The sequence below is a fragment of the Sinohyriopsis cumingii genome, chromosome 4 (genome assembly GCF_028554795.1).
Source record: "Sinohyriopsis cumingii isolate HCF-2022 chromosome 4, ASM2855479v2, whole genome shotgun sequence".
In the NCBI taxonomy this organism is placed as follows: domain Eukaryota; kingdom Metazoa; phylum Mollusca; class Bivalvia; order Unionida; family Unionidae; genus Sinohyriopsis; species Sinohyriopsis cumingii.
Genome location: NC_142964.1, coordinates 31833298 through 31846741, shown reverse-complemented (window position 1 = coordinate 31846741; position 13444 = coordinate 31833298). Strand labels below are relative to the sequence as shown.

Here is a 13444-nt window from a genome sequence, read left to right as displayed (position 1 = left end):
GAGCCATGTGTGAGAAAATGGGCATGAGTTAGTACATGACTAACACATGGTTATAGTTTAAAAACAAATTTTTCTCCTGCAGGAGAATAACTTACATTGTTCAGAAGCTACTGAGAAAGCTTTCTTCGCTAATGAAATAGGTCTCCAAGATAGAAGCTGGATAAGATGATCTCTTGACTCCATTCAATGGCTTCAGTAATGCCGGTCAGGAAAGAGTTGTGCTTCAGTGCTATACTAATGGCAACTGCACAAACATGATATGCATAATAAATTCACCTCATCTTGGGTTATTTCCTTGTTGGCTGAGCATATAACTCAACAGACATAAGACGTCAGAGCCTGAGTGAAAATATCATCTCCTCCTTAACTGAGTGTTATAAAACAAAAAACAAGACAACAAATTCCCTCTGCTAAATAGCTCAGTCCAATTCAGTGTCTTGACAGGATCCTGTACGTGTCAATGGAAAGATATGTCAAAAGAAGGCAGCAATTTTAAGACAAAGATATGACATTCCTTGAGATGGAGCCTGTTCTAACCATTAAAAACAGGAATTATCATGACAAACTAAAATTCTGTCAGTTTAGGTTGACTGTTAGTGCATGGAACTTACGGGTTAACGCTGAGGTAGCTGCATTGATAGGGAAGTAGGTTTTGTATATAACAAAAGTCTGAGTGGCTCCAGACAGTGATTCAAAGGATGCCTTCTTCAACCATTTTAGATAACAATGGTAGATTCAGTTTGGGCAAAAGGCTAAGGTCTTTGATCAAGACAAATTGAAAAACTGGATAAAGGGTTGGACTCGTTTAATTGTGGCATATGTTCTCCGTATATTCTCTCTTCCATGATGGCAAAACAAGTCTAAAATGTAGGATGGCAGTTGCTGATTGTGATCAGAACAAACTTTCCATTGGAAGAAATTAACGTACTGGTTAAGAGGCTTTTGTGGGAGACAGATGTCTCTGTTCCTATCTCTGCAAGAAATTCCATTAACTTTCACAAGCTTTGAAGAGCAATTCTTACCACTGTTTGTACCAAAAAATATTTCCATCAGAGGGCTTGTTTGAAATGGGCCAAGTATGCAGAATCAGCAAATCATGTCTGAATAGAGAACTTCTGTGTATGGTTGTTTTGGTCATTAAGAAAACAGGACTAAACTGGGAATCTCCATTGCCAGACTGAGAATATAGCTGATGATTCTTGATTCATATACCTGTGGAGAGTAATAAGTGTGAGTTGGCATTCAGATTCCCTCACATTCTGCAAGAATTTGGGATCTTAAAGGTAAAAGGGAAGACATTGTTATTAAGACTATTCCAAATTTTGGAAATGGTATTAATAGCTCAGGTAATTATGTATTGGTTACTGGCGAGAAAAGGGTTGCTGGCTTGGCACTTCATCTTGACAAATGGAGAAATCTACAAGGGTCGTCTCCTTGTGAGTACAAAGTCAACTGAAGACTGAGATGTGAAAGGACCATGAATTGTGAAATGGCTGATTCCCTTGATAAAATAAATTTGCCAGAAGCTTATGCCTGCCTGGGGTGGGGAAGACTTGAATGTGGATTTGTTCATGATGACATCACTTGTGAAAATCCAGAATGGGAAAGGAAGAGGTCAAGGACTTGCTTCACTCTTGCTTGCTTAAGTATTTATGATACTTAAAGGATTGGGAAATACGAATGCATCTTTTCCAGATAATATTACCTGCTTGATATGCCTGGAGTATTACTAGAGGGGTCACATCCCACACACTTGAAACAAGGGCAGGAAATTGGCACCATGGTCAGTTATACTGGTCTCTGTACAAACTGCAATTTCTGCCAGTTGATCCTATAGCAAGGTACCCACTGTGAGCTGGAGTAGGTCATCTCACTTCTTAAACTGGGAATGCATCTGGCCTGAAACTCTGATCATTGGCAGAGTTAGATGTTGGCAGTGATAGCTGCCCATACACCTTCAGACCACTGTGAGCACACATGACATGACGACCCCAACTGCACCCCATGGAATTAAATGATGCCCACTCTATTAATGCCTGTAAATAGAGACAGAAAAATAATGGCATACACTTGTGAAAGCTGTCAAGATTAATGTAAAAACTTGTGAAAAGGAAACTTAGAATGAAGAAAAAGGCCAAAAGGAAATTACAGAAATGATCTTATTTATCTTGTACTAAAAACAGGGTCAAGTACTGAGCTTAACTGAAAGTACAAAAGATCATATAGAAGGCAACCATGATGGCACTGATGGCGAAAGAAACAGGCAGAAACAATGATGGAGAATATTTCTGCAAGGTAAGAAAATTCCCAAGAATTGCTTGACTAATGAAAAAAGGCACACATAAATCTGGTATGTGTGAGGCCTTAAGATGCAGTGTGCTTACAAGACATAAGTGGAACTAGACTGTCACAACTGACAGGATTTGGAGCATGGGAAACAACTGTCTCAGCAAGCAAGCAGATGACTTCATACCTAAAATAATTTGAAAGACATGCTGAATATTTATCTTAGCCTGGTAGTGCTGGATTTGTAAGGAACTCAATGTACTCTTGACATATTATGATCTGGTACTGTATTTGATATAGAAATAAAAATATTTACATACAGGCAGATGGACTTAGTAAACATTATCATCAGGGAAATAAAAACAAAAAAGTACCAATGGCATCCACCATGCATGCTTCTCTTGTGTAAGCTTCAACTGGAATCACACTCTGGAAGCAATGAAGGGAGACAACTCCTACATCTTCACTCCAGATGTCCAAAATATGGTACACTTTAGGACTCACCTGCAAACCAAAAATATATCAGGAACTAAACGAATATAAGTAATTCAGGCTGTTTTGACTGTAAACCATTGTTCTGGATTCACAAGCTAAGTCCTAAAGTTAATTTGTCCACCTTATAAGAGGTTCAGTGGAATTGATAAACAAAGTTTCGATTAAGTGGTCAAGAATGAACCACTTTCAGTAAAATGGACCAACTCACTGTTCCTGCAGTTTCAGAATTCAGGCTATTTGAACAACAGGTCTGCACTTTGCAATACATCATGTGGACAAGTTAACTGATAATTAATTAGTCATCAATCATTGAAGATATTCTGATGATTGATCTTGAAATTTTTATCTGATCTGAAAATAAAATGATTCATTGGAATCAATTAGTAACTCGTAATATACAAAACAAAATATATTTAAGCAAACCTAATTTTAAATACCATTTGCTGCCTTGTTTGTTGCATAAAAGAGTCATTTAAATTACATTTAGTCTTGATTATGTTTTTAATAAAGCTGCACTCTGTAATAATTTCTCACTTGTAATACACTTGTAAAGTGCATGATAAATTTTCAGGCCTGCTTAGGTGCAACTATGGTAAACTTAGTATTACCTAGTAGGGAATAGGAAGTACTCTAATCCAACCAAAATGATATGTACTAAGTCAAACAGCAAACAACACAGACTCTGATCTGCATCTGCATAATGTTCCTGCGGATCATGGTCTATGTTGCTTGTTCAACTGATTACTCCATACAAACTGTATAGACCCAGATCTCTTGTTGTATTATGCAACAGTAGATCTGGATCTGTTTAGTTTGCAGTTGGATTCGACTTGTAAGTGACTTAGGCTGTTTTGACTGTCAACCATTGCTTTGGATATTAATACATTGGGTATGCCACAAATTTTCTGTTTGTCCCACTTTGTATCCAGAACGTTATGTCTAGTGTCCCATATTGATAATACAGTAGAACCTGTCTTGAAAGATGGTCTCTCATGACAGGTTTTCAATGAAACACACTCAACAACACCAATCACAGTATATACTGTGGTTTCATTCACTTTTTGGGATTAAATTTTTGTGGTTTGGGAAGAAGAAAAAAAGACATTTCTACAGGTACCTGAATTTGTTTGTGAATTTCCCTCTGTAATAGTTTGCCTATTTTTCTGTATTTATTTTTGCTGATTAACCTCTTCAAATACCCAAAATAGAGAATTAAAAAAAAAATGCCAACAACAAAAGCTGATTACCTGAATGATGGTAAAAACAATACTACCAAAAGTATTAGCACAAACCAAACACCTGCCAAGATCAATCACTTATATCAAGTGCTCAACATCAGATGAAGTCATCAACACCAAGCCAAGATGTTAGTGAAGAACATCTGTATGAACTTTATTTAAATCACTTTCCATACAGCTGCCCCATCAGTACATTCTGAAAACCATGGCATTAAAACAGTGGTATTATTAATAACCCAGCCTCCCCTTGAACAGTGCAATCAGCATAATGTGGTAATTTTGTGCAAATGTATCAGACTTGACAGAAAACAAATATTACAAAGAATGAAAAATCACACTTCCATTGATATGTGAAATAGGTCATAGAGACTATAAGGGGAAAAGGAAGATAAATATCAATGCACTTTATCAGTGGACCTAAATGGTAACCTGAATCATGCTAAATGGATATACATGACTCATGAGGAAATGTGAGACTGGATCTATTTACCTCTGGGTTTGAGAAAGGTGGAATTGTGTAATTCTGTAATGTCTGAAGAATTTACACAACAGATGTTTGAGTCCACTAGGATATTTGACTTCAATAGTAAGTATTCAATGGTTTTGGTACCAAAAGAAATTTGTGAAATGTGAGCTTTAGCAATCAGCAGCCATAAAGCCCACAAAACCTGAACCCCATGAAAAGGTGAAACCATAATATGTAGCAAAGATGAAACCACAATATGTAGCATTTTAAACGAATAATGTGTTTTTACTGTATGTAATGTAAAGCATGTATATTTGGTGGGGGTTGAGTTGACTGTACTTTTGACAATAATCAATGCCAATATTAAAATAACACATACATATATATAGAGATCACAAGATGTATAAACACAGAAGCATTATTACCCGTCTTGTTTAATAATTAAAAAAATGTCAGATAATGTCTGTTAAAGATATTTCATAATAAAGAATTTAAATGCCTGGATATTCTATACTGATTCAGAATAGTTGATCTAATTCATATGTAGCAGCTATATAAAGGAATAGAATACAGTGTTTCATTCTTGACTTATATTTCAGCCATGGAAGAGTTCGAGAGGAAATGTGATTTATTTATAATTTATTAATTGAAACTGCAGAGTGGAAACCACTAATTCTAAAAAGACAGTATCTTGCTGGATTACTGTGAATTATTCAAGGACTTGGATACTTAATTTAGTTGGAATACTGTAAAAACCTAATTCATACCATAGTGTAAATTACTGATAATTCTTTCAATTTGTTTGATTTAAATTTTAGGGAAATAAATTCATATTTTGGATAATATAATGCTTGTTGGGGGTTTACCTCCTCTTGTTACATAGTTTAAGCTGATAGGACATAACACATTATCACCAGTACTCTTCAAGCTAGAGAAGCATTATTACCAGTACTCTTTAAGCCACAGTGGCATTATGACCAGTATTCTTTTAGCCACTGAAGCATTATTACCAGTATTCTTTTAGCCAGAGATGCATTATTACCAGTACTTATTGAGCCAGAAAAGCATTATTACTAGTACTCCTCTAGCCGCAGCAGCACTGTTACCAGTATTCCTTAAGCCACTGAAGCATTATTACCAGTTCTCTTTAAGCCAGAGAAGCATTATTAACAGTATTCTTTTAGCCAGAGATACATTACCAGTACTCTTTAAGCCACAGTAGCAATATTACCAGTATTATTTCAGGCAGAGATGCATTATTACCACTACTCTTTAAGCTGGAGCATTATTACCAGTATTCTTTAAGCCTGAGAATCAGTATTACCAGTATTCTTTTAGCCAATGAATCATTATTATCAGTATTCTTTTAGCCAGTGAAGCATTATTACCAGCACTCTTTAAGCCAAAGAAACATTATTACCAGTTCTCTTTAAGCAAGACAAGCATTATTACCAGTACTCTTTAAGCCAAAGAAACATTATTACCAGTTCTCTTTAAGCAAGACAAGCATTATTACCAGTACTCTTTAAGCCAGAGAAGCATTTTTACCAGTACTCATTTAACCAGAAAAGCATTATTAACACTATTCTTTTAGCCAGAGCAGCATTATTACCAGTACTCTACAGCCACAGTAGCAATATTAACAGTATTCTTTCAGCCAGAGAAGCATTATTTCCACTAATCTTTAAGCTGGAGCATTATTACCAGCATTCTTTAAGCCAGATAATCATTATTATCAGCATTCTTTTAGCAACTGAATCATTATTATCAGTATTCTTTTAACCAGTGAAGCATTATTACCAGTATTCTTTTAGCTAAAGAAGCATTATGACCAGTAATCTTTTATCCAGAGAAGCATTATTACCAGTACTCTTTAAGCCAAAGAAGCATCATTACCAGTAATCTTTAAGTATTGGAAGCATTATTACCAGTATTATTGTATCCAGAGAAGAATTATTACCAGTACTATTTAAGTCATGGAAGCATTATTACCAGTACTCTTTCAGCTAGAGAAGCATTATTACCAGTACTTTTTAAGCCAGAGAAGCACTATTACCAGTACTCTTAAATTCACAGAAGTACTAGTACTATTATTATTTTAACCAGAGAAGTATTATTACCAGTATTCTTTAAGGCAGAGAAGCATTATTACAAGTAGTCTTTAAGCCAGAGAAACATTATTACCAGTACTCTTTTAGCCAGTTAAGCATTATTACCAGTATTCTTTTAGCCTGAGAAGCACTATTACCAGTACTCTTTAAGCCAGAGAAGCATTATTACCAGTATTCTTTAAACCAGAGAAGCATTATTACCAGTACTCTTTTAGCCAGAGAAGCAGTATTACCAATATTCTTTAAGTCATGGAAGCATTATTACCAGTATTATTTCAGCCTTAGAAGCATTATTACCTGTACCTATTTAGTCACTGAAGCATTATTGCCAGCATTCTTTTAGCCTGAGAAGCATTATTACAGTACTCTTTTAGCCACTGAAACATTATTACCAGTATTCTTTAAACCAGAAAAGCATTATTACTAGTACTCTTAGCCACTGAAGCATTATTACCAGTATTCTTTTAGCCAAAGAAGCATTATTACCAGTACTCTTTTAACCACTGAAGCAATATTACCAGTACTCTTTTAGCCCATGAAGCATTACCAGTATTCTTTAAACTAGAAAAGCATTATTACCAGCAATCTTCATGTAAGCGTTATTACCAGTACTATTTAAGCCAGAGAGGCATTAGTTCCAGAACTGTAGATATATATTTATGTAAAAGTATACTAACACATTAAAAATTAAAGATGAGATTTGCAATGGGTTTGAAATAGAAATGGTATACCTTGTCTTGTGGCCTTTTCATTTGGTTTATAGCTTCATACAGATGTGAATATGGTCTGGCTCTCTTTCCCTTGCCAATGTAGAAGATCGCAGAAATAAAGATTGTAAAAGCCTCTTGCTCTGCTAAAAAAGAAAAAAAAATACTAAGAATGTGTGCTTACTTTTTATATCAATGTAAAAAACAAAGAGCTGATGTTAGCAAGAGCTGAATAATACAGTGGTATTTATTTTGGCTATTCACTTCTATGATGCCAGAACCAAGCCCACTTCCAACAGATATATAACAGTGTGGACAGTCAACCATGGCTGCTTTTATTGTCATGATTCTCTGGTGTCCTCCACTTTAATAAGCACAGTGTACCACACCTAAGTTATCAAGAGTATGTTGTACAAGTCTGATGAACTTATTGTGCAACTGGCATCATATAAATCAAATTTAGATGGAAAGGTAACAAATATTTCATACAACTTATAGTCTGCATCCAACTTGTTCTAAATCATACCCAACAGTCAATCTCATAAAGCAATTCGTGGCACTGTAGCTCGGAACAATTTAATCGTTTCATAGCCTACAGATTTCAAACAATACATCATGCATGTATAAAAGAGTGATGTATACTGTATACAAAATTCAAGATGTCCAATGCTACAATGACTACAAATTAAAATAAAATAAAGATGAAGCCACTAACAAAATTCTCTTAAACGAAACAAATGTGTTGTAAGCAGTGTGTAGATTTGTATTCTTTCTTATTACAGGACAAAACTATTCACTGAAATGCAGTCTGAATGAACAGAGCTTTGCCCTCTTTTTCTTCGTGTTTGGGTGGTACAGTAATTAAACATATAAAAATAACAACATAATATATTATTATTATTGAAATAGTTTATTGATTTCAACACTAAAATTAAATTTCTTAAATTAAAATTATGAAAAATATTTGCAATTAGTTTTGTTTGATTTCACATGCATATACTGATTGTTATTTGCATCTCCTAAAATAATAATAATAATAATAATAATAACAATAATACTAAGAAGATGAAGGTCTAAATTATTTTTAAATATTAGTCAAAACACTGTTATCATGAATACCAGCTGAACACGGATAAAATAAATATTTAGACTAAATCACTTTATTTATACTGCATTATTGTGGGATGTTTGTACTGACCTTCTTTTCCTACTTGTGTGAGAATCCACACCAAACACTATATCATCATGTACATTAAGCTGCTATTTCCCCCCAAATAGCATAGATTTAACATCACACTCTCTTTTTGACATTGCAGTTTTTCCAAAATGGATGGAGTAAGTTATGATTCGAAATTTGTAAGGTATGAATCACCTCATTAATATGAAACAATATTGCTTACTTCTGCAATTTCTCCGGGTCTTGATGATACAAGTCGATATTTCAAATTTGATCAAAACTGGATTAAAAAAATGGCTTCCAAAGTGGTAATAAGCTCAGCCAATCAGATGCAAGGACACCTCATTACTATGCATTGATCTTGCTTACTGCTGAACTAATCTGGGACCTTGATGATATAAGCATATATTCTAGGTCTGATCAAAACTGGATCAGAAATTAAGCCTCAAGAAAGGCAACAAGGTCAGTCAATTAGAAACAGGATTATCTCAGTAATGTGGGTGGCTCATGCTCATTAGTGAACCCACACAAAATCTTTGATATAACCAATATTTCAAGTTTGATCAAAAGTGGGTCATAAATATGGCTTCCAGAGTGGTAACAAGTTCAATCAATCAGATGCAAGATCACTTCATAAGTGTATATGAAATTGGGGCCAAAGATAAAATGGGTGTAACAAATGAATAACTAAAAATTCATATGTCACTCAAGTGTGAAAATCTGATCCAGGATGGACACTTTAAGATGCAGATCAATATTTATAAGTGTAGGAGAAATAGGGTCCAAGATATTAAGGGTTCAACGAACAGATTGCTGAAAATATGTCACTCAAGCATGGAGACTGGGCCACTGTGATCTAATTTTTATAAGCTTAGTTCATGAATAGAAATAGCTGAAACTACAAAGTCATCCAAACATGAAAATTAGGATATAGTGACTGATTTACATGTATTCTCCCTGAGATGCATGCATATACCAATTTTTATGTCTAGGTAAAATAGGGTCCAAGATAACACAAGTTGTTAAACATAAATAGCTTAAAAAGTCACCTAAGCATTAAAATTAGGCCACAGAGACACATTTTCAGAATAGCTGAGCTTATCTTGTTGAAATACAGGTGTAGGTGTAGGACAAAGCACTAAAATATCTGTTCGATCCGCCAAGATGTAGATAGGGTTATCACTGAACCTTGGCTATTGATGATGAGCTCTTCCACACCTTATGGCATAGTGTCCATTCTCTTGAACCAAAAATACATATAGTTTGTATTAAAATAAAACCTGTCATCAAAGACCACTACTATGACAGACAACCTGTCCTGAAAGACCAGATTCTCCATGAATGGATTTAATGATAAAATAAAGATGTTAGAGGCCATGATTTTTGGGCAGAAGAGGTGGTCTCTCAAGACAGGTTCTACTGCAATAATAACAGGAACAACCTTTATGGTCTTGCTACAATTAGTAACAAAGTATAGCTCCACCACCCCTTTAAATGTCAAGAGATGCATTCAAATTTATATAAATAATTAGACTTGATAGTTATCTCCCTTGGACATTGCAAAGCTTTTAAAACAAATTGATCAGTTATTCTTCTAGTGTTTGAAATGTTAATATAAAGTCTCAAGTGACATGTACAGGTAAATAAAGATTATTTACAGTATTAGGTATACAACAGGTAAAAGAAACTTGAACTTCAGTATCTCATGAGTTATGTTGTTTCCATCTGACCAGGTTTAAATTACAGTGGTCCCCCTCTTATAAGGACAACCCTTCTGCAGCAGGAAAGTGCCCTTGTAAGAGAGGTGGCCTTTCTCATTGGAAATCACAAAGATTAAAGTAACATGCTTTTTATGGAATAAATGTGATAAAACTTTAATGCTATCTGAAATACTAATGATAAAATATCATTCATGGTGCAAAAACATTTGAAAACACCTGGTAATAAGATTAGGGTACACAAATCTTGATTTAACAATTGAATATTATTAGTAACCATAATTAGGAACTATATGGTAGTATCTGGCTGTGAGACTTGACTGAACTGTTGTTATACATATTTGATTTGCATTGTTTGCTGTTTTTTAAAAAATTCATTACATGTATATGCAATGGATAACTGTATTTTGTTCTTGACCTTGCCCAAACTCAAGATCATTGTGTTCCTGAGTAAACAAATTATACCAAGCTAGAGTTTTCTGCATGACTGTTGCTTTAATATTAGGATCATTATCAATAGAAGTAAACATATTTATTAGGGTCCTGGTTATGGTTATTGAAATTCCCCCATAAAAATACCTTGCCTACATGATATTTACCACATTCTATCTTATAATTTTAGTAAGACCGTATCTGATTATTATAAGCTTGGATTGTTCTGGGAATGAACTTTTGTCCTGCATCATGGTTCTTCTTTTGTGTCTTAGTTTTTTTATATAACCTTGTTTATCTAGAAATTATTCATTTGTGCTGCAAGATCAAGAAGCAGAATCAATCTTATTATAGCATTCAGTATTTGATTTGGGCTAGAATTATTTATTCAAATTATTATTTGCTGGACTTGCCAATTTCTCAATAATATTCTTGGACAGAAATATTAATTTGGACTTATAGTGAATTCAAACAAGGACAACTTGGATTATATTACTGTGATTCATCAAAAGATTGTTAGTACACCATCACACTTCTGGCTACATTGCATTAATACATTCAAGATTACAGGCACATCAATGCCTTTAGTGCTGGATCTTTTTTAAAATCCCACTAGAACTTAATGAGAACTTTATTCACTAGGACTGGTAATAAAAACTATTTGGGATTTATTTCCCATTGCTGTAAGTTCTTTTTAAATTTTCACTTTGTATTCTAGGGAAATCAATTATTTGTTGAATTTTACAAAACTTGTTGGTTTTCTGTCTTTTCTATTACTTAAAGACTATATAGTCGTAATACTGTCAGAGTCCTGAAAAACAAGTTCTGCACCTAGCCAACGTTGCGTACCAAAAACTCAATGTGTTAAATTTAGAAATCAGCAAATATTAGTGTGACGCCAATCTATAATCCCCTTTTGGTGCCCACTCAAGTGGGGTAAATTTGACATTTTTCTGAACTAATATGCTGGTTACTATAGAGGGCTAGCAGTCCAAGATGGGTAGTTTTGAACACAATTTGGCAGTTCCATGGGATTCTGGCAATAAAAAACAGATGTCCACAGGTAGGGGATAACTGTCATATCACTTGAACCCTCCAAACCTTCAATATTCTCAATACCTTTATTTCAGTGAGGTGTAATCATCATCAACTGTGCAACCTCTTTCTTCAACTTCCTGAGGTATAGCTGGGCATACAGCTGGTGTGATTTCTGCATACTTGCTAACTACTAGATAGGTATAAGCATAACCAAACTGGCAAAAAGGCATAATCTGAGCATAAAAAGTGTAATCTATGTATTACATGTCATAATTACAGAGATATCGCAGGGATTTTAAAACCAGGAGTCCTTGACTCCCATTTTGGTAAAAACAGGAGTCCCATCTGCAAAAGCTGCATTCCCCTCTCAGAAAGTTTGGAACTCTGCAGATTTGAAGAACTACTGATTGCCATTTGGTTTAATTTCCACATTCTTTACATCTCTAAATTGTTCATCAGACCGCTCCATTGGCCTAGTGGTTAGAGTGTCAACCTCTGATGTCGGAGGTTGCAGAATCGAACCCCGGCCAAATCATACCAGAGACTTATAAAAATGGTACTAGCAGCTGCCTCTGTTGGCGCTCAGCATTAAGAGGTTAGTGCTAGGACTGGTCAACTTAGTGTCAGGATAATGTGACTGTGTGGGTCATGAAGAATTACCTAATTTGTAAAAACTTGAAATACCTTCTTATTTAGATGCTACATGTCTGTGGCATGATGCTGCAGTGCTAGACATCACTTTAAACTGTCACACTGCAGATATTGGAGCGATATGACTGAACATTTTTTAAAGCTAAGTTAAAAATCCAATTCACTCACTGTTCATCAGAATGAGACTGAATTTTGTTAATCCAAGGAAAGGTCCTATTCCAAACACGAAGCCAGGCATCAGTCACTTTATTACACTTGGCTACTTTCCCATCCAAAGTATCAGTTCCAGCAACTTTAGCACTCTTCTGAATCTCATTAAATCTTTGTCAATCTGCCATGTAACCCCCAAATACTTGTCCAAATTTGCAAACAGCATTTTGTTTAAGTCTCAACATATGTTGATTTTGAGGTCAGTGCACTACTTATTCAGCTGCCTCGGAAGTGAACATAATAATGAATGCTAAAGTTGTTCATTTAATGCACTCTTACAAATGTACATCTCTGGGTTTTTCTGCCCCTAAATTCAATAATTGTAAACATCAGCACATTTTCCCACCCAGCAGCCAGTCAAAGTCTTTGAACTTGCTGCCCAGCTAATGCGCCATGTTCCTTTGATATACTCTTATAATGATAACATGCCAGGGTTCCTGCAGATTTAACAAAAACAAATTCCATGACTTTTCCAAAACTTTTCCAGGGCCATTTCACAAAACTGAAGGACCACACTATCTTGCATTGTGAAGTAAATTAATATAAATAATGACATCTATCAATGAAAAATAACAAATAAGTTAACGACAAATATTTTTAATATGTCCATTTTAAATTTACCTGGGCTTGCACACCTTGACTTTATGTAGTAATTCATGTCATAATCCAATGTTCAATGTATTTTGTATTCAAAAGAAAAAAATAAACAAATCCTATGTAGTCTTTGTATGTGTTCCTATTTACAATACTAACAAAACACATCGCTTTCCAGTTGCTTTCTTGTATTTAGTGAGAAGCAAACTTTTTCTGCTCTATCTCCTTTTCAAGGTCCTTCAGAGTCTCTTGTTTCACTTTTGCAGTCTTTCTGAGAGAACTGGATGCAGTTAGCAGGCTTAGGCTATTGTCCTTTTCGGC

The 13444-nt window shown here is 34.8% G+C and overlaps 1 protein-coding gene across 1 annotated transcript in view; it reads right to left on the bottom strand.

Annotated features, from left to right (window-relative positions):
- LOC149800883 (uncharacterized) overlaps positions 1-13444 on the bottom strand; it is a 58000-nt gene that overhangs the window by 7784 nt on the left and 36772 nt on the right. The window contains exons 8-9 of the mRNA XM_089956749.1: positions 7328-7449; positions 2661-2790 (exon numbers count right to left, since the gene is read on the bottom strand). Coding sequence (XP_089812875.1) covers positions 2661-2790; positions 7328-7449 — 252 coding nt within the window. The remainder of the gene's footprint in view (positions 1-2660; positions 2791-7327; positions 7450-13444) is intronic.